The sequence below is a fragment of the Streptopelia decaocto genome (assembly GCF_964273445.1).
Source record: "Streptopelia decaocto genome assembly, chromosome: 1".
NCBI lineage: Eukaryota > Metazoa > Chordata > Aves > Columbiformes > Columbidae > Streptopelia > Streptopelia decaocto.
Genome location: NC_138663.1, coordinates 10,923,144 through 10,949,164, shown reverse-complemented (window position 1 = coordinate 10,949,164; position 26,021 = coordinate 10,923,144). Strand labels below are relative to the sequence as shown.

The 26,021-nt window shown below is 36.5% G+C and overlaps 1 protein-coding gene across 1 annotated transcript in view; it reads right to left on the bottom strand.

Moving 5' to 3' along the window:
* The window catches only part of PCLO (piccolo presynaptic cytomatrix protein), a gene marked incomplete at both ends in the record, with an annotated part of 351,318 nt that overhangs the window by 71,226 nt on the left and 254,071 nt on the right, over positions 1 to 26,021 (bottom strand). Inside the window, 6 exons of the mRNA XM_082071252.1 lie at positions 2,042 to 2,068; positions 3,633 to 3,763; positions 4,691 to 4,741; positions 10,295 to 10,506; positions 13,198 to 13,265; positions 13,865 to 13,973. Coding sequence (XP_081927378.1) covers positions 2,042 to 2,068; positions 3,633 to 3,763; positions 4,691 to 4,741; positions 10,295 to 10,506; positions 13,198 to 13,265; positions 13,865 to 13,973 — 598 coding nt within the window. The remainder of the gene's footprint in view (positions 1 to 2,041; positions 2,069 to 3,632; positions 3,764 to 4,690; positions 4,742 to 10,294; positions 10,507 to 13,197; positions 13,266 to 13,864; positions 13,974 to 26,021) is intronic.

The window sequence follows — 26,021 nt, the reverse complement described above, 5'->3', positions numbered from 1 at the left end:
CCCTACAGCCAACTACCCTTTGTTTTCTGTTCAAGCCTCCCATACATTGAAAGACTTACCACTATATCTATCACTAAATTAAATGTGCCCAGGACAGTTCTCCAGCACTAACACCAAATGGCACAGAATAACCTGTATCTGCCCTATTAAACAGTCTTCAGTTTAATTTTTGGTAATATGTTGTTCTCCTGATTCTCACTTCTGACTTTTGATTGAACTGTGTTTTGGTTCGCACTGTGGCATGGTCTCAGAGCTAATGAACTGGATGCCTTTCATATGAGATTAACTTGGAAGATGCACTGCAGGGACTCATTTAATCAGCTAGTCACTAACGATGTACCACACATGGTACCAGATCAGAGCAGGTCTGAATTAACATTATGTAAAAGATGTATGTGTTTCATCGACCCATACATATCAATGTTGGGTCTTCAGCACCAGCAGTTTCCCTCTACAAACTCAAGTCTATTGTGCAGTGCCTAGTGGCCTTATTCTCCAAAAGGGTGTGGCCATATTCAACCTGCTGAATAGACTGTTATCTTTTAATTAAAGTGACTTCCTCTACTTTCGCTCCCACTTTTCACTCATACTCTTTCTATGCAGTTCCATTTCTTTTCTTGCAAAACATGCTATTCACTGTCTTCCAATTTATCAAAAAACATGAAGGGTATTGGGACCTGTGAATTTATGATTCTTTTCAGAAATTTCTGATTCTTTTCAGAAATATGAGAAGAGGATTCATGCACTGTTGAGTTTAAGAGCTGGCACAGACAAAAGGTAAATGTGTTGTTAACATGGTAACTCTGGAGCATTTCCACTGAAGTCCATAGAGTGTCTGGATCTAAACTGGCAAGGGTGGCGTTAGCCCACGTTCATGTAACCTATGGTGTGGATCTGTTGCAGAGGGAAGCAGGAGACATTGACCACTTCTAAGGACGTGCAGACCCAGGCAAAGCTGGATGACTACTGGGTTTCTAGACCTCTGAAGGGAAGGATCTGGCAAATACAGTAAGTTCATACCACCAATGCACTTTCCCCCAACAACTGTGACTGACAGGTGCTTTAATCAGATGTATTCATTAAACCAGTCTAAACCTAGTATGAAATAACTTGCACTTGAAATTCATAGAGTATGTTGTGTAAAAATATAAAGACTGCATTACTGTTTTCTTTATTGTTTCTCTGTGCTTCCCTAACTATAGTTTATTAATAAATAATATAAATGAAAGTACAATGAAAAAAGTATAATAGAATAACTGCATATAAAATGTGGCATTTAAACACATTAATTAAATAATTTCATTAATGAAGAAACAGGCTGATGATAGAGAAGATCCACATATTAAAATTCATCTGTTGACTTATTTGGTCAGGTTTCTACTTTCAACCAAATTTAGAATTAAGGTTGAATTACTACTCTTATGTATAATACTGAACATGGGCTGATATTAGCATATCTTGAGAACTGAGTTTTGCCTTATGTTTCCAACCCCAGGACAAACAATGCACTACTAATTTTAACAAATAAAAAATTAACTTTGTTTACCACGAATAGACATTTATGTGGTCAAGCAGCTTTAAAGCCAGCTGTGCAATTACCTAGAATTATCCCTGGCTTCAATGTCTATACACTGTGCAAGGTGCAGAGAGAAAAATATTCCATTTAATTTCCAAAGAGTGCCTGTTTCTCCTGACAGTAACACAATTCAAAATCTTGATACAAGTTCACAGTTAATTATTTCACAATATTCAGTCAGTTAGAATTAAGCTTTAGATATCTCTGAACTAAATTCTTCCAGACTTCAAAAGAAATTTTGCTTGTTGTCAGAGTTTGGCCCTGGAATATTAAGGCCCATTAATTACTTGTTTACAGTTCCTTCTGACCTGGAAATGGGATTAACTTGAAAATGAACAGCAAAACCACACTGCAATCACATCATCAAAACTCAAGAGAAATGTATAGTTCAATGCACAGGCTTATCATAATACCATACATGCATACAAAAATGAAAGAATAAAATTGGAAGATAGTACACTGTACCTTGCATTTTGGACAACCATGACTTGTCTGCATACCCAGCATTTACAGAGATAAGAACATAGAGGAAGCAGTGTGAGAGAAAGTGAGACAGAGGTGAAAGAAAACATGCAAATAATGGGTAGTTTCTAGTATCAGAATCAAAGGAAACAGAGGCATTAGGAAGAATAAGAAGTATAGCATGGACTGAACTACAGATAAAAGATATTTGGTAGCAATTCAAGTTTCTGATTTCAGAAATAAGTTCATCTCTTTTGAGAAGCTTTTCATTTTCATTTTTCCCTAAAGTCCCAAGTTACACGCAAAACTGTAATATTGCCATGTTTTAAAAAGATGAACCCAAACAAAACTAAAATCCAAAGTTTTCATCATTTGTCCACAAGTTTAAACATATATTGGATCTGGCTTAGACCTCTGCAGGTTGAATATCTCTCTAGTTCAAAGTCTTATTTGTACATCACTGCATTTGTACATCATCTGCAAAATTCCCAGTAAGATTGACTTGACAAGTATTTTACAAGACTCTTATGCGCAGTAAAAAACCTCTCAAGATTTAGGACCTGTTCCCATTATATTCAGTAATAGTTTTGGGCCCAGTGCCAGTGAACAATATTGAATGCTGTATAGCTGGAATCAGCAAGCTACAAAAGAATACGCGCGTCTTTAGTTGTACCATTCATGTGCTTTTAGTGCTGCTTGCCCATATGTCAAATGCTGAACTGTGACCTGAGCATCTACTTTCCTGTTACTTTGAATAGAGCAGAAATATAGATTTTTAGTTGCATGGTCGTAGCCTAAGAGTCTTTTAGGATGTGTGATTACACAAGCAGAAAAGTTTGCAGGAATTTGTTTTTGCAGTCCAAGGTCTAATCCACCAATTTAGCTTTAGGTATTGTCACTGAAGTCAACAGGATTATTACAGCCATGTATACTTATGCATATGTTGCATTCTGTAACTTTAGGGCACAAAAAAGTTATAATATTGCTGATACAGAAACATATTTTTTAAAGGAAGCACTAGTGAGATACTTGTAATTACAGAGTCTAAAAAAAGGTGATTAGTGATTTGTATAGTCATTAGATAGACAATTACTTGAATTTTAACTCTTAAAAAAAGTCATTAAAAACACGTGGAATTATTATTTCCTGTCTACTATTTCTCACCTTTTATATAATACTGCAACCTTAAATTTATCTCTGATACTGTAATTCTGCATGTTTGTGAATCTGTCCCACATTAATGTCTTGAGCTGAAGCAACAATTCCATTTTAACCTTAGCATGTAGTTTTCTTCATTAGAGAGACTATTACATGAATTTAGTACTACACAGTAGTGTCTGCTGTTCTCTTAATATATATTTTTGCTTGTAGTAGAATTTTTACATGGAAACAGAAAAAAAACAATCTACACGAATTAGTCCCTGAGGTGATTAGCAAAGTGTGCACATTCTCCTGAGAAGAGGATCTGGCTCTCTACTAAAAAATCTACCATTTTTCCTGATTTTGTACCTAGATTCTTTTATAGTATATATTAGTAACAAGTAACACACTCAAATTAAAAGAAAGTTCAGGTTACAATTTCTCCTACACTTACCCTCTCCCTGGCAGAAGATAAACTTTAACAAATGGGTCAGAATAGCCATTGTTGTCTCTGGGAGCAAGGTTTCTTGCCTGAAGGATGTGGATGATAAGGTTGCCAAGGTGTTTGTCATAGTTGATTTGAAGCTAGAGAATGCATGAAAACACAGTAAGATAATTTTATTTCCTAAATGATTCAACACCTCTCCAAAATTCTTTGAATAAAATAAATTTTAGACCTTTACTTTGGCTGGAAATAAATACATTTTAGCAGTTTCTGTCTCTCTCTCCTGACTAGGATGAGATGCTAGATGATTATGTTGGACCTTGAAGCAAATTTTGTTCTCAAAGTCTGTCAGTATTAGTTAAAACAAAAATAAAAACAAAAACAAACAAAAAATCCACAACCACATGCATATTGATCAATTCCATTCAGGAAAAAGCAGATGAAATTCAAACCCTTTATATTCTTCTGAGCAATAGCCATCTTACTGAGTAGAAATTACACAAATTCTGACTGCCTGGAGCCCAATCCAAGGAAGGATGTTGTACTATGGAAAAACCCTTAGGATTAGTATAGGAGAGTGGGATGAATTAAGGAAACAAAAGACAGAAATCAATAGGAAATCAGGCTTAATTTATTCTGCTGCTCCCAGTTCCACTGTTTAAAAAAAAAAACAAGTCAGTTTGCATAAGACATAATCACAAACTTGGCATTGCATGGAAATTAATCCACTGCGCTAGGAGGGACCGACCGAAGCCTTTTGCTTAAATGTAGAGTCTGGGAATTTCTGATATAAACCACAAGTGCCCAAAGGCTGAAGATCAGAATGAATTTCACTACACTTTTATCCCCTTCAGGAACAGTAGTATTTTCCATTCTTCTGTTTGTATTTCACAAGACAACATTAAAGACAGAGGCAAAAATCTAGCACTGACTTACATTAGTGACATTTCAATAGGTTGGAGTTGAATAAAAAATCACTTAATAGATATTGTGTTCAGCAAACTTATTCAACAGGGAAACACAACCAAGAGCAACAACAATTTACACAGCAAGAATTAAATATTTACCTGAATTTCTCCAGTGATTGGATGGGAAGCAGACTTCACAATTTCAGTGGGCTGCCAGATTAAAATACATAAATAAATACATAGGCACACACTCACAAACATACACATATGCATATTGGAAATAATAGATGTTCGAAGTTAACTTTTTAAACATTTGTTGTTTAGACTGCTGTATTGCCATATATTTAAAAAAAAAAAAAAAACAAACACATTTGTCTCCAATTTGAATTCTTAAAACTAATAGTTATGGTATTGCAACAGTACTTAAAGTCCAGCCCAGACTTTGTGCCTTAGACCACTTGAACACCAAAGTCTTTACAGTCTGAGCAGGTTGGTCACACAGGGAGGCATGGAGAGAAAAAGACATATAGCATTAACTCTGTCTAACTTAAGTGAATTTTGCAAAGAGAACCCAAATATCATGACAAGTACAATATATACGTATTTTTTATTGAAAGGCAAAGGTTACACTAGTTTAAATTGAGTTTAGGTTAAAGTGGGTAGAAATAATGGAAAGAATGGTACTAAAACTGAGTGAAGTGTGTAAATGCATTTCACAATTGCAAGCCATCTCAGATAATATTTTTTGCTTTATTATGTGTTTTCTGACAATCAATCCACCTACACTTCTTCATCATCAAATTCCTCCACACACTTTCCATGACAGGAATTTTAAATTTTCTGTCCTCTGTTTTACAACGCTGTACAATTTTCCTTGTTCCTCTCTCTTCTCTATCACTGAGCTTCCCTAGGTTGATTATAAAAGCAATAAAATCCTTGGTGCCTTTGTTTTTTCATGTTTTCTTCCCTCCTGCTTGTAAGTAGTTGGAAAATAATATCATAATTTGCTTCACATCCTGGACTGTTATAAAATGCCGTTCTGTTAAACTGTGGTGCCCTTGAGCCACCCTGGATCTATCTCTAATCTGCAAGCCATCAGTCAAGCAAGAAAGTTCAGTAGCAGGATTTGAATATTTTTGCATTCACTCCACATCTGCTTTCTCTGTTGATGCAGCAGAAAACAAAGGATGCAAACAAGGACAAACTTACTGGTCTCTGAAGACTTATCTGGAAGTAATCTTTTCTTGTCTTTCCAGATGTAACCAGCAGCCTGGCATGTTATTCTGTGTAATTAGGATTTCTTTCACTTTCTGAGAGGAGGAAAACCCATCTGCCCCTTTTGTGCTGCCCTATCCTCCAAAAAAACCCTTAGAGGTTTTCTCAGGATGTTGGAAATGAACTGTTTTAAATTAGGCCAAAGCAGAGCCTACATCTCCCAGACCAGAGCATGAAGTTAAGGTGATGCACTACCCTTTTCAGGTTTGCAATATGGAAACATCCCCTCAGTCACTCAGACCTGCAGACCACAACTAACCAGAAGAATTCCAGCCAAGCATTAGTGCAGCAGAAAACAAGGGAGAAAAACATCCCAAACCTGCCTCATATAATTCTATTCACTATCCTGTGTAGCCTTATGTTTGTTTGTTTAATATGCTTTACTTCGCCTTCTAGGTGTGTTTCTTTATGAACACAAACTTTTTCAGAAAAACAAAAAATGTTATTTTTCTGGAAATGCATGTGGCTCTGAAAAATAATTCTCATGGAAAATTTTTAAATCAGCTTTTCTTGGTACCTCACAAAGCTTTTAAATTGTAATGCATCTAGCAGCTAAAACAGGGCATCAATAGTTTATAAAATGTTCTGAATCTTACATGATATTTTAAATTGACAGCAAACTACTGCTAAAACTTGTTTGGTCCCTGAAAAAATACTCAAAGAGAGAATTTAACTCTTTTTGCCAAAGATAGAAATCTACCTGAGTACCATGCAAACTTTCAAAGCAGGCTTTAAATGGCTTACATTTCTCATAACTTTACCTCTGCGAATTGATTTTACTATACTTTAATAGTCCTGACCTCCGTTGGTACTAGCACTGACAATACTGACAATGCTACGAAATAATATGGAGTCAGCTGTTCTGTGGCTCAAAAATCACTGCCAGATAGTCTAAATGCTCTAATTTTTCAGAAGTTTGAATAGCAAAAATAATGAGTTTGTTCACTCCAAATATCACACAAGAATGTATTAGTACTGATAATGTACAAGGAGTTCAGAGAAAAGGGAATGGGCATGCTGAATTTGTGTGAGGACTTCCAAAGGTGGTTAAATTGGAGTTCTCTTTAGTCATGCCGTTACTTTGTTTTCACCTACTTTTCTGTAAAAATAAATGTGCATTTTTATGTTTTAATATCATTGTTAAATATCTGTATTCATTTACAAGGCTGTGATTCAGCATATTAAATATTTTGTTTTCTCTCTGATATCAGCTGGCTTAAAACTGACCATGGAGAACTACCTAAATATTCAAAGAAACATGAATAATTCAAGCTGAAAGAGACCTCTCAAGGTCATCTGGTCCAACCCCCAGCTCAGAGCTGGGCCAACTTTGAAGTTGGATCTGGACTGAAAAGCAGAGATGAAAATAAGTATCCTTCTTTATCAGGGCCTCAGTGAGGATTAATTTGAAAAGATGGAAAAGCATCTTACTGATGACTTCTCTAAGAGCCAAAGGATCTGAGGATTTAGAAAAACAACCCATTCTTCAAGATACAAAGACAATTAAATGTTCCTATAGGGCATTTATATCCTGGATGTAATCTGCACTGTAGAATGATCCTGCTTATTTACATTACAAAAGAAACAGGTCTGCACAGGATATAGTCAGCTCAAGGCTCCCAAAGGTTAAATCTCTCATGCGATGGCTACTCTAATTTCATTCTAATTTCTTTGATACTCCCTGAATGCACTCACACACCTTGTGTAAGAGCCGGTGCTTTGTAATTTCACATCTGATGGAGAAGGTTCTCATTTCCATGATATGAAACTTGTTAATGCCAGGCTCAGATTCCATGTGCTATCACTCTCTGGAGATGTGGAACAAAGCGTTAAATATGAGAGAATCAGCACTGTGGAATATCAGAGACCCCTACAACCTTTCTGAAGCATATATTCTATACAGAAAGCTTTTTCTTTTTTTTTAAATAATAAAATAATAAATAAAATAAACTTGCTAAAAATAAGAACAGTTGCAAAAACAAGATCTAGGCAGTTTGGATATTTAGTCTGTCATAATACTTTGGCATGGCTGCAGCCTGCCTAGAAATGCTGTCGGCCCAAGGCAAAGATTTGGTCCAGAAAGGATGAACAGTAGCTTTCTCTTCTAACAGAGCTCAACATTATTAGGAACTTGGCTTGCAGTCAATGAACAGAAACTATACAAGTCAACAAGACCTGTGGTTATTATGAAAGAAATGCCTCTCAATGTGATTTTCAGATAAAGAAAAGAATGCTTTAAACATTTACCTGATTATGTTTGACTTTTGCATCCTCTACATAAAGGCATTAGTCTTAATAACTTTCTGTTTAATCTTTATAAGCCTTCAGCTGAATTTTTGTAAAAGATTATTAAATCCTCTGTGAAGCAGGAATCGAAATTTATGCATCAAACTTCAGGTGACCTGCTACAGTGCCAAAGCTGGGAACCCAACTTTTTCATGTGGGTAGAGAGAAGCACCACTCCAGGACACAGAACACATCAATGATTTATGGATCTCCATACACTATGCAGTGAATTTAGGAGTGTGATTCATTTAACCAAATGAAAAAGGTTTCAGTCTAGATAGCGACATCTGCACTGAAAGCCCTGCCCTCTACTTTCCATGCCACGCATGCACTTTAGTAACAGGTTTCATCCAGTTTCATGAATTGTACTTCAGAAGTGCTTTATTCTCACTGGTAAACCTAAAGCACGTGGCAAACTTGTTCATATGTAGATGTATACAACATCCAGAGTAAGGTGTGATGAAACCAACTGTTCTCCTGATGATTAGGCAATTCTGCCAGATCCCTGAAAATCTTGACATGGATTTAATTTATGCATCACAGACATGAATCAGTTCATACAGAGTTTAAGGGAATTGCAGCAAGACCAGATTACTATCCAAAATAAACTGATCAATAAATATATTAACATGTTTTGCTAAATTCCTGGATGAAAGAGATTTCTGTGTTTTCTCTCACATGGAAGTTACATACGCACATTGAAGAGCCATCTGAAGTGAGCAGGCACCATGTACTGGTTTTGGTTTGCGCAGTACCTAATGAATTTCGTAGTTCAAAACACATTCATAGTTTCAACAGCATAAAAACACAAACATAACAACAATGTAATAGGAACCTGATAGTCCCAAGAAGGAATAACGATACAGAGAACAACAAAAAAAAAAATCTAGAAAAAAATCTGTAAAGTACCTCATTTGCAATGTGAAACTTTGCTTCCAATAGTAAGACAGCAAGAACCTGGGTATTCAGGGTAGCAATCATCTTATCTATCTTGCAAATTGCTTAAGCAAGTGCAGTCTTTGAAAAACTGATTTTTACTTCAGGTGTTATATATTTTGACACTAAATACATAAAAAATGTGACAGATGACTTTATAATCTAGTTTGCAGTTTCAACTTGAAAAAATGCAACTAAATTCCCATTCTGCCCTTTCCAGGTGTGCAGGTGGGTGCACAAGGAGAAAGAAAGCAAGCTGAGAAATGGACAGGACATGGCAAAGAATATGAGAAAATGTACTTAACAATTTCATAGGAATTAGAGCCACAAAGATGATTAAGGGAGTGGAGCATCTCCCGTATGAGGAAAGGTTGAGGAAGCTGGGTCTCTTTAGCTTGGAAAAGAGGAGAATGAGGGGTGACCTCATTAATGTTTATAAATATGTAAAGGGTGAGTGTCACGAGGATGGAGCCAGGCTCTTCTCGGTGACAAGCAATGATAGGACAAGGGGCAATGGGTACAAACTGGAACATAGGAGGTTCCACTTAAATATGAGAAGAAACCTCTTCACAGTGAGGGTGACAGACACTGGAAGAGGCTGCCCAGGGACATTGTGGAGTCTCTTTCTCTGGAGACATTCAAACCCGCCTGGACACATTCCTGTGTAACCTCATCTGGGTGTTCCTGCTCCGGCAGGGGGATTGGACTGGATGATCTTTTGAGGTCCCTTCCATTCCCTGACATTCTGTGATTCTGTGATTCTGTAATTAGCTAGTGACAAAAAACATTTTGATGGCAAATTTATTTTTCATTCTTTCCCCGGATTTCAGAGAAATGCTTAATATTGCTATGATTATTCAAAGCTTGTAACACTTCGAACTGTAGCTTAGTACAGAAAGGTAAACTATCATCTTAATAATATCATCTTCTGCGGAACTAGTACCTCACCATCATGGAGGATGCACTTAAAAAGGAACAGAAACAAAAAAAAATGAAAAGTGGAATTATTTGGTTTAAAAACAATAATATTAAGTAAATTCAATAAATCTATTTTCAGAGAGGGCCCAATCTTTTTTGACCTTGGATAAATCACATCATCTCCTTTCCTAGTGTCCAAATTCTTTATCTTAACAGTAATACTTATCACTGTCACAGAAATGAATTCATCAATATGTGCTGTGATTTCTTACTCCATTAAAGAAGATAAATAGGCAGTTTCTTCTTGACATCAAAATGGTATTGCCACATAGCTGACAAGTTTCTTACTTTGCTGCTGTGCCGCTTTTTGCTCACTGAGGGAGAACCAGGCTGACCGGGGCTGGGAACAGCACTGGAGGTGGCAGAAGTAGTTCCAGAGTGAATGTGAGATCCCTTTTCCACTCCTGACGAAGTGACCAGAGGCGACTGCTGCAGTGAAACCTTCTGGAGCTCTGCAGCCAGCTGCTTGGGATCTACTCCTGGGGACTTTGCTTTATCTACTGGATTAAAGAAAGAGAGCTTTGTATTGAGAATTGCTAGCACATTCAAATCCATCTTACCATGGTACATGGACAGGATAATGATCTTTAAAAAATTTCATGTCATCTGCTTGTACACGTTGAAGATGCAAAAGGCAACCTATGAAAAATAGATGTCTCCCCCACAAAATCAACATTGCAATTCCAATCTTTCCACTCAACATGCTGTCAACTAGTGTTACTCATCTCCCCAGATTTCTGAGAAGGTCATTCTCTAGCTGAAGAAAAATAGGCCTTGCTGACCATGCTGAATCATACTGGAGCAAATTACAGTTTTAAAGACTGGCCTATGCTAACTTGCACTGTTTGAAACTGGTCCAGTTTCAACAAGTATCTGAACTTTATTGTAACAAACTTTAATCTCAACTTTGTTTTTAATCAACTGGACGTCCAATAAAACTGAATTATCCTCCTGAGATAATTTATACAAAAATAAATAGAAAAGGGCCTCAAAACTTTAGCACTGCAAATTAATCAAAGTAGAATAAAATGAAGACAAATGTAGAGTAAAAGCCCTGATTAACCTTTTCTTATTTCACATATCTATGTGAGGCATCTGTTGTAAGAGTCTGATTACCCTCCCTTCTACCCAAGGATGAGTGAGGAGAATTTACTCTTTGTAGATGGCAATTGCCATTTAATAGAGAAATGAGGTCAAGCAAGTTTCATATGTGCCTTAAAGTGCATAGAATTAAAATGTCCAGCTTGCTTCCCAGGTTCTCAGAAGTGTGAGAGGTGTAAGGGAATACATTAACCTTACCTTGCCTGCTAGTTTATACTTGTTTTTTTTCTTTCTAGAGGGATTGTTCCTGTTCAAAGCAAAAACAGTCTGCAAAACCTCAGAGATGATGGCAAGATAGACTTGACTAGGCAGCCAGAAGGGACTCTGCAGTGCTGTTCCAACAGACACCACTAGAAGATTGCTAGACTAGGAAGAAGAATCGCTGCAAGACTGGAGGAATTTAAATTTATTTCTGTTTTTTCTCATTTTGAGTTTTCTCAATTAATAAAAAAAATATTGTTTATTCTATCTTCCCAAACCCAATTTCAATGTCTTTGAATGCCATTGGTGTTTTTGGATCTGCTCACTAAGGAAAAAATTGTGGGTCGCTCTGCCTCACAGCTCTGTTAGACTCAGTTTGTGCTTTCCATTAATGTCAGTAACATCCACTTTCAACAAAAAGTAGCTTGATGGTAAGTCTGTTGATAGACAGGAAGAGTTATATGGTCAGAAGATGGAGGATTTAATCCAAGTAACTTGTGTACTGATTGAAAAAAGAGCAGTCACAAAACCACAGAACTTAGAATGGATCCCTGAGATGCTGAGTGAAACACTCTTTTAATCTGCACTGAGCTTGCCCAAAGGCAGCATTGCTAGTAAGACTGTGGATGTCAGTTCAAAGTTAGATTAGATACAACTAATACCATGAGTGGAGCCTGCAGTCATAGTGTTGATTGAACAGAAGGAAATTTCCCCTAAAACACTGCCATCTTAACAAAACTTCACACGAAGTACCTGCTATTGCATCCCTGTATCTTAGTAAGTACTTTATTTTCATCACTTATACCAGGCCACAAACCTTTTATTAAGGTAACACAGGCCTTAGGACTTGTTCTGTGTTATTTGGACTTGCTCCAGTTTGCTAGGAGCTTTGTTTCAGCTTGTCTGGCTGCAACAGTAATTGTCTAACGACCAGATGGCTATGACCTTAATTAGTCTGAGTTATGTTTCACCATATATAATTTATGGCACAATGTCTGTTCTTAATAATTTTTATATGTAAAGGCACAACAGTAATTGCACTGTGTAGAGTGAAGTATTTCTGACTCCAGAATAATAATGCAGCTTATAGGAGCACAGGTCTGGGATGACAGCAGAGTGCTGCAAGGTTTGGGCACAGGATAACAGCTGAGGCCCCAGGGATACTGGCAATGTGCTGCTCAGTACTGACACTGATGCAAACTCAGGAGTTGGGCAAAATAAATTTTAGGGGCAACAGAAACGACAAAGAACAAGAATATACCACATGTAAAATGTACAATATCCAGTCAAGTCATATGCATTACAAAGTTGCTGGCTGGTGAGGAAATTGCAAAGAATGCTAGAAAACATGAAAAAAAAAAAAAGCCCCAAGCAGATCCTGAAGTGAAGAAGAAGGAATCTTCAACATCATCCACCTCCCAGCAAGGAGGAGTCAAAAACTCTCACCACAAATATCACACTCTCCTAGAAAACTCCTCAGGGCACTGTCAACTTGCTGCAATACCCCTGCAGTGAAAGCTCTGCCTGCAGGGCCCAGAGAAGCTGCCGAAGGGGGACCCTTATGCCACAGTTTTCTGTGGCATGTAGAGATGAAGGGGTAGCTAGTGGTATGTTTTCTTTGGATAACAAAAGTTAGCTGCAGTATTGTTACCGAAATTTCCTTTGTATTGATTAGACAGTGTGGACTGTGCCAGTATGGACTGAACTAGGTTAATAATAATAACCAACTAATGGTTGGCTTTGTACATAAAGTGTCGTCCCCCTTCTGCTCATGGCAAGATTTAAGATGTAACACCTGAGATGTCAATGCTAATATCATAGCTTGCATCACATCCAATTTTCAGCTGATATCCAGTCTTGCTGTATGAAAGCAACAGCTTGTCGCTCACCTGCCTTTACTGGCTCATGCAGCTCCAGGTGCTGGGGATTCTCAGAGTCCGAGAGCATGTTCAGGTCCCTAAAGAAAGCAATGAGAAGCCTGAGACAAAAGAAACTCTTTCCTCATACCCTCATTATTGTATTAAGTAGATAAATGAATAGTGGTTCATGACAGAAAGCAGCTCCCAAGCATGGCCCCTTCTTAGCTGATTCATATTTGCAGTGCTGTTAAAGAGCTGAGAAGAAAAGGTTCTTTTAAGGTGAAATCTTTAATGGACTGAATGCAAGTTTATACATTTCTCATGATGCTTAAATGACTTTCATTTAAAGGACACAGATTTCAGTAAAAGTCAAGTTAGTGCTAAATAACCATCTTTTTCTAACCCCAGGAAATTCAGTGAATTATATGTGTGTCAGTTAGAGTAGATTGTGGCCTGACAATGGAGATATCATTGTTTATAGAAGTATAATTACTAACATCTGCCTCACTTATCTTTACTTATGGCTTTAAAAGAAAAAAAGAACAGATTTCCCACACTCACAGTGAACTCCTCCTAATTATTACATTGATGCTTTGTGCTAACAAAGGTTCCACCTTAATAACAGTAAATTCAAAAAAAAAAAAAAAAGCCATGAAAAGCCAAAAAAATGGAAACAGAAAGATGGGGAAAAACTCACAGTCTTACACATATTTCTGCTTCCCCACTCTGTTGAATAATAATGCTCTGGACTTCTTCATAAGTTTTCCCAGTCAAGGGGATGCCATTCCATTCCAGCACCTGCATTCCTAGGAAGGCAAAACAGTATAAGGTCAAGTGCTCACAGTTCAACAAAGGCGTCAGACAGACTACTTTGACAAGAAGATTTGATGTGACATTCAGTGAATGTTGTTTAAATGGCACAACACATTAGCAAATCCCTTTCACTTCACACGTATTAGATTGTTGAATGTTACTGTCCCATTAGTTATAACTTACCTATTGAAACAAGACAGGACATTAATTCCTTTCTGATTCAAAATATACATGCATCCTCCACAGTCTGGATTGCATGATGTTGAAAAACTTTTACATGCACACTTACCAACATGGCAAGAAACCAAAACATTTTATATATCAGACATTTCCTGGCCAGCCATGATCTTGGAAGATAACTGCTCCCTACAGTGCCACATTGCTATTAAGAAGCTGAATCTCAAAATAGAACTGAATTTGTGAATGTGATTTGCTAATTCAAACATATGTTCTCTACTTTGTCACTTGAGCAAATACAAGAAGATGAAGGCAGTTGGGCTGTTCCACATTTTAAACATCAGCATGGAAATATTCAGATTTAAATTTTTCTTCCATATATTTTCTTATGAAAAAGTGACAAAACAGCTGAACGTAATTAATTTTGGAAGATAGGAATAGAGTCATGATAACCAGGTTGAAAAATACTGAATACTGATGTAATCTGTTGTGTCTTCCAACTGTCCCAGGACTGAGCCAGGAAACTTGGTACTGAGCAAGGTATCACTATACGGAAGTTTTATGCTCAATATTTGCAGAGTCAACCCCCTCTGTAAATCATGTGAGGTGTATTCTGATGAGATATCTTTTGGTTACATTAAAATGCTTACAAAAAACAAACTATAGATACATATCTGGGAGTTACATCTCAGGTTCTGAGAACTGCATTCATATTTTGAATTAGTGGTCATAAGGATGACTCCAAAAAGATTAACTTCTCACTAATGTACAAATGTCAAAATACAAGCCTCAGGCTCCATTGAAAAAAAAGATTTCTTAATGGGACAAGAAACTTAATTCTTAATAGTCCACTAAAAGCAATGTGTTACAAAACATCTGAAAAACACATCACTCACACGGCAAGGAAAAACACAAACACTTATCTTGCTGCCACTTACACAGATAAAACCAAGTCTTCACCTGGGTCATATTTTTATTTCAAATTCCTGTGCTGTTGCATATAACAAATGGGAAAAATAATGAAGTGAAATGTGGAGATCAACTCAGAGGAAAACATGCTGCTAAATAAAATATAATGACAACTGTTCATGGAATAAAGCAGATGAAATTGTTTGATGATGAAGAACATGAAAAATAAAGACTATAACTTTATATTACTAAATTTTACATAGAATTCCACAAATTAGGATTTGAAATATCAGATTTGCTCATAACTTTCATCAGTAAGAATTTATCATTTATCAGCAATTTACAGAAACATAAACTGTGCAGTATGACAAAAAAAGTGATGCTCAGAAGGCAGTAAAACCAGCTGCTTACTGCCAAAATAGATTTGTCTTTTCCTAAAATTTAGCCCTTTTCATTTACCAGCCATCATTCAAAAGCACCATCTTGCTTTTGCTTGTTAGAGCAGATCTGACTTTAAGCTCAGTTCCTCTGGAATAAAGCAAGAGCAATTATGAATAAATGCAGCTCCCCCTGATTTTCTGCCATACAAATATAACAGCATGCACTCTGTCCTTAGGAGGCTTCTATAAAGGAAGAAACTGAAGTTATTTTTGTTTTTCCTGTCAGTGTGTGCCCCCATAACACTATCATGGCATAGGAAGTTGAGTCTGACAGTACGAACCACTTGAGTAAGATAAGCCAAGCCACCACTTCTACGTATTGGCAACAAACAAGAATAAAAGCAGCAAGTTTTAGATACTTGAGAAAGTGGTTAGTATCCTTTTTATGAGGAAAAAAAAAGAGCTTTGTTGAAACCATCCATGGTTTATCATATCTTGCTTGCACGGCTTCAGAAGAAAATTTACTGGGGGAACAGTAAGGCTCTCATCAATCACTTGTTTTAATTTAAAAGAGCAGCAGGAACTGCCCAGCTGAGCGCTGCTGCAGTGCTGGGGTGCGGAAATCGAGTCTCCTTCTCAGTGGTGAGAGTTTCACTGCTGAGTGCGACGGCACCGCAGTCACTCACTTGGTCAGTAAGGCCACGGACATGTGAACAAAGCAGCAAACCAAAAGGAAATTGAATCTCAACAACCTTGGCTCACACAGAGATGCATTTAAGCTGTCAGTGTAGAGGTATATTCTTTTTATTGGCTGCCTTGTGGATTCATTAATGTTTAAAATCAAAGCAATTTAAACATGACTTAATTGATCTGTCTGATGGCCCTGGCTTCTCAGGAAAAGGTTTTTAGGCAAGAAGCTGATTTTTCTTTTCTTAAGGAGTAACTGCTAAATAAATTTTGCTGGAAAAAATAATGTTATAAAGAAAGCCTTTAGGAAGAGGAACGTGAGTCTAATCAACAGAAAGAGAAAAAAGGTACTGAGAAGTCACAGGAGACTAGTGATAATGAAGTTTTTTGTCTTAAAACCAATCACATTCTGTAACTGGTCTTTGGTATTCAGAACATATTATTCACATTTCCAAAACTTTGTATGCTTCAGACTCCCAGTTCAGTAGACAAGAAAAACAAACAGGAAGATAAGAAAACTTACATTGCTCCAGGAGAACTCTGCTGACTGAGGAAGAACTAGTAATTGCCCTGATAATCGAATCCATAATTTCTTGTAGCATCCTTTCTTCTTTTTTAAATTTTATTGGGATGGCTACATCCTGCATTGATGGTGAACAGTGACTTATTTTTAGCAATATCAGCTCCCACAGTCAGCAGATCAGCTTTGCACATCAAGACCTCCTCCCTGTTCCCACTAAGTGAGCTGACACATGATTTTCTGTCTTTTTGGTATCTACTTTATGTTGACATTTAGAACCTGGAATCAGAACAAGTTTACCACTTTCCACTGATTACAAAATTATTATTCCAGAGAGGGAAACTCATAAATTCATAACTGCCATGGACATATCCACATTTAGCTAAATTAATACCATCTTTTCCCTTAAAAAAAACAATCTACTGTTCTACCATATTGAAGGAAAGAAGCCTATTGTGTCTGTATATTCTTCTGTATGCATCTGTTACTGGCCACAGTTGGAGATGTTATCAAAATCTAACTGCACCTTTCCTCTGATACATATAGCCATTGTGTTCTCCTTTATATGTATCAAATAAATATCTCCACGTCTCATGTATTCATTATAGTTGCTGCTCTCAGAGCTTAAACTAAGAGATGGTGAAATTTTGTTGTATTGCATTATATTGCCATGCTTAATACATAGTTTCATGCTGCTCAAGATTGCCAGGCACTTTTTAACAGCTTCTAAAGTGTTAATTCTTATTTATTTTTGTTTAAGCATGAAGAGGCCAATTATCTGTTAACTGATAACAATAAAACCTGAAAATATTCCAGAATATATTTCCTTTTTCTGACATTTTGACTAGTCATTTGACAGCTTGTGAAATGGAAGCTAAGTACCAGTGAATCTAGAAGTCAACTTTTAACAACAGGGAGTCTGGGACTATTGAGAGGTAGCTTCTATCAGCCCAGGGATGAAAATACTTGAAATAGTTACCGCTGTTTCCTGGAGAGCATTCAGCATGCTTTGCTGATCCCAGAAGATATGTGAAATTTTTGGGAAGAGAAGTTTTGGGGAGAAAGTTTTAATAATGTGGAAAAAAGATGAGTTTAGACTCAAACCTAGGGCCAGAATTGAGCTTACAACACCATATACTATTTCTCAGGAACCTGAATAAACCTGTGTCCAAATATGAGGAGCTAGTCTGCTGAAACTTGCTTGGACTGGCCACACGGTTTGCACAGGAAATCTTCTGCTGATAATTTTTATTGCTTATGCTAAAGCTCTCTAATTTCTGACTACTTAAATAAGCTCTCTAATTTCTGACTACTTAAATTTATGAACATCATATGTGTATCAGCTTTTAGAAAAAAAATGCTTTCATAATATCAAGGACTATGTTGGTATTGCTTCCTGTTCAGTCTTACAAAATGTTGCTCAATTAAGAAGTGCAAAATGAAGCTCACTAATAATGTTCAACAGACTGTACAAAGGCACTTTTTAATCTTAATTATTTCCATATGTTTACAAGCATTGAAAAATTACAGCTTCTTTAGAGAGGTTGTGGAGTCTCTGTCCTTATAGATATCCAAAATCCAAAAGGACACCGCCCTGGGCGTATCAGTCTCAGTAACCCAGCTTTGAACAGGGAGCTTAAAGTAGGTGTTCTCCAGAGGTGCTTTCCAGCCTTAACTGCCTTGTGATTCTGTGTCAAATAGTTAAATTTTGCTTTATAGACTATGGTAATATTTCATCCATATATGCCACAGCTCTATGTATCAAAGAAATAATAACAAATTCTGGAGATATCAGCTCTGGACTCTGATGTCCATAAATAGTTCAAAGTGCAGTTCCATGAATTAACTGATTTGATCTAGCTGAGGAATAATGAACAACTGTTCTCCATCTCTTTGAGCTCCTGTACATGAGTGTGTATATACACAAATTGTTTAGCTGATTCTTCATGAAGAGGAGAGATATTTAGCAACATTGAAAAAGCCCATGATATCAAATGATCAGAAATCAGTTCCATGGATATCATTGAAATCTGTGTCTAAAACTCATAGCTTCTTTCAAAATGTTGGATTACATTCAATTTTAAAATTTGGATATAATTGCATCCTGTATCATGGATCACGGTATTTAGGATAAAATTAGATAACAATAGTTCTTTGTTCTCCTACTTTTTGGCATAGGTACTTTGATGTAGTTCCTTTGAGTAGACTCTGCCCTCATTAACTAATGATTAATTACACTAACCGCCATCGTATTTAAAACTAAACTAAACTGTAGGAAAGATCTGAGAACTGATAAAATGTATCATTGTATTATTGTATCTTTTAGGATTTATGATAAAGATATCTAAAGCAGATGTAGAGAGAAAATCAAAAGTACTACCAACTATGGTACCCTTAACTTTCAAAATCTTTCCTACCACTGAATTTGCTATGCTATGGTGATACAGATCCCTAGATGCTAAAATTGCTGCTTTTAATGGTTATCAGTGAAGACTGGATGACATTGTAGTTATGTCAAACATATTAACCTATAAGCATTTCATGAGTCCATCTCGTTAGTCCATATAAAGTCCATGCTCATGGCCAACAGTTCGAGGACTGTTTCTTCAGAGATGTTCAAAGACTGTGGCTGTGAATGCTCCCTGCCATGTACCTAGACACTGGTTCTCTTTCTACTTACACTACTTTATGAATTCCATTATCTTTACTTTGGACTTGCACTAATGTAAAACACTGACACAAATGCTCTTTTAAAAAATAAAATTGTTAGATACTGGCTGTACAATATCCAAACTTTTCTCTGTATTTGTGTACACCAGGAGTGACCCAGAGTTTAGAAATTTTATAGAAATGACACCTGTAAATAGGAGTAATTCAGAGCCACAACCTTGAACTATATATAATATTGTGTTTTCATATTCAGAAGAGTTTTCAGGAGGAACACATGCTGCAGGAGAATACCAGATAAATGACCACTTTTTCTCTGAAGTGAATTTCATACCAGGGCAGCTGTTAGAGTTGAAAACTTAAATGATTTACTTATCCACAGAAACAACATAGCAAAGTTTCAAATACACTATGTTGGTGCTACAGAATATCTCATCTTAGACCCAGAAGAGCTACTTCTAGCTGCCTTCTCTGTAACTGTGTGAGTCCTTGGCATTGTATTAAGATCTTGAACATCGGTATTTTCATTTACTCCATGGAACCATGCATTTATTAGTCATTTATGTCACATGACTTCATACAGAGCTGGTAGGAGAGGGTTTTGTTCCTTTATCCTGCAGCCTTGAGAGAAAACATGACTAGATGGTGTGAAAAAGCTACTGAAAGAAGGGGAAACAGAGCAAAACAACTAACGCATCGATGACTCTGGGGGTTGGGCATGGTGTGGATTTGGAAAGGCTATAAAATCTGTTCCCACATCTATCCAACACATAATGTTTTTTTTTTTTTTTAATGTCTATTTCCTTAATAGCAATCAAGGTAAGAAATATTTCTTTTCTTCATTAGGATACTGCAATTATGTGTGTATATATATATATATATATTTATATATGTAAATATATTTGAAGAGATCCTATTCTGCTTGGGTGGCTGCTCTCAAGAAATACCTCCTTCAGTCCACCAGCTGGGTGATAAAGCTGTATTGTTTAAATGAGTGTGGTTGTACATATAACATGCCTATAAATAAAAAAGCACAAAACCTATTATAAAATAAGCAGACAGAGTAGACCTTGGTATTAGAGTATTGTCAACTAGAAGACATAATATATATCTCAGTTTCCACCCATCTTCTGTTCTTTTCCACTTTTTCTGTCCTCTTCAGATTCATTTTTAAGACATGAGTTGGCTGCATGATTAAAGTTGAAATTGAAAGGAATCTGAAAATCATCAAAGGATTTTATTTCTCTGAATATGAGTCCCAACATAGTTGCTTCAAATACAGAAATACTAAACTGAGCCACTGAACATCTCTCGAATTTTATTCCCATCTGTAACACAACATACAGTATTAGAAAGTTAATCTTAGTCACTTCGCATACATTGTTACACTGCAGAGTCTCCTATTGAGTATACCCAAGGTGCCTGAGAAATGGTAAAACTATCGCTTGCTGTTTTACCAGGAGTTTTAAATAATTCCTAAAAAAAAAAAAAAATATCTCATTTACACAAATGAATGCACATATAAAAACCATATTTTTCCCCATTTTTTAGAGTTTCAGAGATGCTCTCCTACTGGAGTTTAAAAATACATGGACATTACAGTATCAGAATAGAGCCTCTGGTTTTGATTACACCATAGTTATACACACGCAGATTGCCGGGGTTTATTCTCTGCTTCTTCACAGTTTGTGTTGTTTATACATATGCAAAATAAACATGTCAGTTTGAATTGCATTTTTCACCGGTCCAGTGCTCACCAAGGAAAAGAAAATTTCACTCTCTAGGCTTGCAGCTTCAATCAGAAGAATGTGAATGTTAGTTTCTTTTTATTTAACAGAAGAATTAAAATTCAGAAACATTACTTTGAAAACCCAGAAAGTGCTATGGAAGTTAAATGAACATGCAGAACAAGGAGAAAAAATATCAAGTTTCAGTCTGACATTCAGCACTAAAGTACTTTATGGTCTATGTTCTCCAGTTGTTTTTCTTTTCTTTCTAAACCCTTCTGACGCTTAAAAATAGGTTGATGGAAGTCAATGTGTTAATGTATTTCCCTGTACTGCTGGGCATGAATCACACCAAAACTCATTATTTTTTGTAGGCAACTTAACTTCCTCTCCCATTCATCATTCACACCTAGGCTGAATATTTTCCATTATTACAATAATTATTTTATAGATAACACAATTCTTAAAAATTGATATGTTGTTCATCACATAGAAATGATATAATGGACTTGTCTATTCCTCATGGCTGTTGTGCTGCTACTATGAAATGGCATTTATAAAAGTACAGCCAGAGCAAATCAACCTTGTATTTGAAGTGTACTTGGCATTTACAGGCAGCTCTACACCACACCACTGCGTGGTACAGCTGCAGTTATCAACTCAATACTAAACAACTCTCTATTTTAGTTTGCCTTCAAATTTCTGTATGTAGTGGCACACAATTCTGTAGATCACTCTTCAGTTTGAACTATGCTAGGGCAAAAAACAATAGCGTGGATGTGTTTGTACTACCTGAACTGAAGCTCTCAGCAAGTTAAATGAAGATTTGAGTTACTGTTTATGAAAATAACTATGACATAAATGATAAATTTATAGTGCTTTCATGACTGTTCTGTCCTCAAACAATATATTACATTAGAGATACAGACAGATGATCAGTTATACCATGCTGAACAAAATGTTGTGGTGCATTATAATTATTCAGCGTCTCAGAAAAATAAATGCTTTTCAAAACATACTATTCATTGAAGCTATAGAGCATCACATATTTACTTTACTTTCAGAAATGCCATATGAAAGATTAGAATGATTTTACCAGAGAGATGAGCTTCCTGTAGAGAGCTCTAATTTAACTGAAAGTCTTAAACATTTCATTTTCAGGTTGTGTTCAGAAAAAAACCCCACTTTTGAAAGCAGTTTGCTACAACTTTAGATTAAAGAAAAACAAACAAACAAACAAACAAAATACCAAAACTTGTAATAATATAAATATCTGGTGAAAAAGCCTGTTTCATTCAAATTCACCTAAAAATTCATCTAAAGATCAGTAAACAATGAGGCTGAAGGAATTTCTCTTTGCTGTCTCCTTCATGAGTGATAAATACATAAAAACCATTATTTTCATGTGGGGTTAATGTCAGGTATGAATTTAAACTGTCCGCATTCTATATTTATCAGTATTGGTGTATTCAGAATTCAGTGGGGGTTTTGTTTGGATTTCCATCTTGGAGGAAAAAAAAAATCTCATTTACACAAATGAAGTTCTCTTAGTCCAGCTTCCATTAGTTACCACTGAGAATGGAATTTGCTCCATTGATATTTGGTTTTTAAATTTTCTTTGGGAGGGGCAAGAGGGACATGTCATGAGATGCAAGCACACAGTTCTTGTGCAAGTTACAGTGTGTGTCTGAAGAATCACTTTTTCTGTATTACTTAGTTTTTAGTCTCCTTAGGAGCATAAATTACTGCAGTAAGTATGTCAGACAAAGTCTATATGAAGCACTGTTCTATTGTCAAAACAATTAGACTCCAAACATAACTCCTAATTTATATTAAAAGAAAACTGACTTAACTTATTAGTGTCAAAATTTCTTTTGTACTTTCACATAAATAAAAAAGCTTTAATGCTTTGTCTTCTACAGAGCAGGAGGGAAACTGCCTACACCTCATGGGAGGCCCACTGGCTGCTGCTGAGATACCCACAGCCTGATTTTGCCTTTAAGAAAGTGAGTCTCTGCCAAGATTAATCTCAACAGCGTGGATCCAAGACAGACCCAGACCCTCCAACCCCAGTAGTGCTGGTGTCTATATGTACCAATTGAGGATTTAAACATGACATTCTGTTCTTTCTCCTATCTCTTCTCCATCACTTCTCTTTCTTCAATCAAAATATCACCCATTAATGAAAAAACACAGGATAGATTTGTTCAGACCAGCCATCTTTGCTACATCAAAGAAACAGCAAGTACCTACTACTCTGTGGTATCCTAGTTGCCACTCAAGTGGCAAGAAAAACTAAGTCAAGGGAGAGAAATTCATTCAGACTAGGGACTCAGCTCTGTCATGTGGAGCTACATAACAGAAACCTTACCACTATTATGAATATGTCCTGGTTTTTTTATGACTGGCAATTTATGTATGTAGGGCTCCTAGAAGGGATGGTAAGGAAAAGCATTCATGGCACATAGATTAGCAGGTCATCAAGATCCCAACACATGTACATGTGGCTTCTCAAGACGCTTGGCTCAGGAAAGGGAAAGCAGCCTAAAAAAGACAAGTGAGAGCCACACTTTAGCAAATGGCTGACTCAACCAAGTGCAGCCTGAAACTATAAAGAGATAATGACACAGGAAGATAAAGAACAGAACTGAAGCCATAAGACCCCAAGTTATGGAAAAAATGGTCAGAGAGTAACACAGCAACACATTGCAGTGACTCATAGAGGTACAGGGCATAGAAACAAAAGATTGCAATCACTATCAGCTTCTAAAGGTGTGCAAAAGGCACATCCAAGACCATCACATGATTGCCAACTCAAGAACTCAGAGGAAAAGAAGAAGAGTCAATAGCTAGCGTCACTTGCTCTCTGGGCGTACCACTTAGATACACATACCCTGGTGTTCAGGAGAACATAGGTACGAGAGAATGGATTTATTTAGAAAGCACAATAGAGAAAGAACACTAATAGAAAAGAAAAGTTACTCTTAACTGAGAATTCCCAACCTGCTGTGTCTGTTGGGGCTTCCTGAAGAGACTCTTCTGATACAGCTCTGCACTGGCCTTGGGGTTTATCCCTGTTTGATGAAGCCCAGGCTGGTCTCCAGCAGTGTCACCACTGAGGGACTAGAGTCCAGTTCAGAAACTAATGGAACTGCTGTGATAATTTAAATACTGAAAGCATGTTAGGAATAAGCAAAGGCCATGGTTATGCATTGGATGGCAATGTTACTTAAGGTCATATACAAACAAGTACAGAAAGTTTTTGTGGCTCACAGTAAGCAAATACCACTGTTTAAGTAAAAAGTCAAGCATTCTTAATGAGAATGACTGAAGACCTTAAAATACCACTCTGTCATACAGGATAGCGTGAGATCTTTACTTGATGTCTTCTAATAGGAGTCACACTGTCAGATAATCATCCTCTGTACCCTGGGGGTAATTTAACAGTTCTGACACTATGTGCTTATTCAAATATAAAGTAGAATTTACTCACTATGATCCCATTTGTGAGGGTCACGTAACCTGAAAACTAAGGAAATTGAATGCAAACTACTGGCCAGTGCTGCCCAGTTCTCATCTCCTGTATGTACCTAGTTTTCAACTGTATATGTTTAACTCACCTTTTAAGAAAAGTTTTGGGAAATTATGTTCTTCATAATGTAAGTAGGTATGGTAAATCCATGATATTATCTTGGAATCAACATGTTCATGTTCTAATTTAAGCTGAGCTAATTTTTTCAGTCACATTCTGCATTTTAAGATAGGTAGATTCATTACCACTGAAGTTATTTAAAAACTAATTTTAAGAATTTCACACACAGAAACACACACAGAATCGACTGGGTTGGAAAAGACCTCAGAGATCATCGAGTCCAACCCTTGGTCCAACTCTAGTCCGTTTACTAGATCATGGCACTAAGTGCCATGTCCAATCTCAGTTTAAAAACCTCCAGGGACGGCGAGTCCACCACCTCCCTGGGCAGCCATTCCAATGCCTGACCACTTTCTGAACAAATCTATCCTGTGTTTTTTCATTAATGGGTGATATTTTGATTGAAGAAAGAGAAGTGATGAAGAAGAGATAGGAGAAAGAACAGATAAATTTATTTTTAATTTTTAAAGGATTTAATTTTTAATTTGATGTAAAATTTCATTTGAAACTGAAGCAATGTTGTCTCCCATTTTTTCAGGAAGAAAAGTTTATTTCATAAAAAATCCAACATCTATTTTGGTGCTAACACAGATATAGGCAGAGGGGAAAGAGCATAGCTATGCCAAAATATGGTATCAATGTAGAGTTTACTATTTTTTTTTTCAAGAAAAGGAAGTTGTGGTTTTTATCACCAACAACAGTAATTTGATATCATTAGGAAGTAATGGTGTGGGATGAAGATTTCAAATTACAGTACAAATAGATCTGTTTGCAAGTCCTTAATGGTATCTTCTGAGATGAAAATATAATAGATGCTCTAAAATTTACTTGAATACATAAGTACCACTGGAGAAATTTGACTAGATGTGCCAGTTAATAATTTAGGAAAAAATATTTTATACAACAGGTTCTAAGCAGGAGGTGGTGGGTTTCCTACAGGGACTAATAACCTATTCACAGAGATTAAGAAACTGTTGATTTCTTATAAGATATCAAAATAGTTTTCCTTCACAGAATTGCTAGAACTATGGAATCTCAGCCATTGGAATTATTTCATTTCTACCAACATTTGCTATGCTTGGTGGGTTAATTTGGTGTTTGTACAAATTCCTGACATATAGCATGTCCATAGTTGTGGGACCACAGTAGAAAGTACGTGGAGCAGATTTGTTTGATTATTGGCTGGTTTCAACAATCAATAATCTGAACCACAGGTGAAAATGCATACAACCATAATAATTTTTTCTATCAAATTTTGATGTGAAGCAATAGAGAAAAGAGCATGGATAGCATTATGCATGTCTACAGGGAAGAAGTTTCAG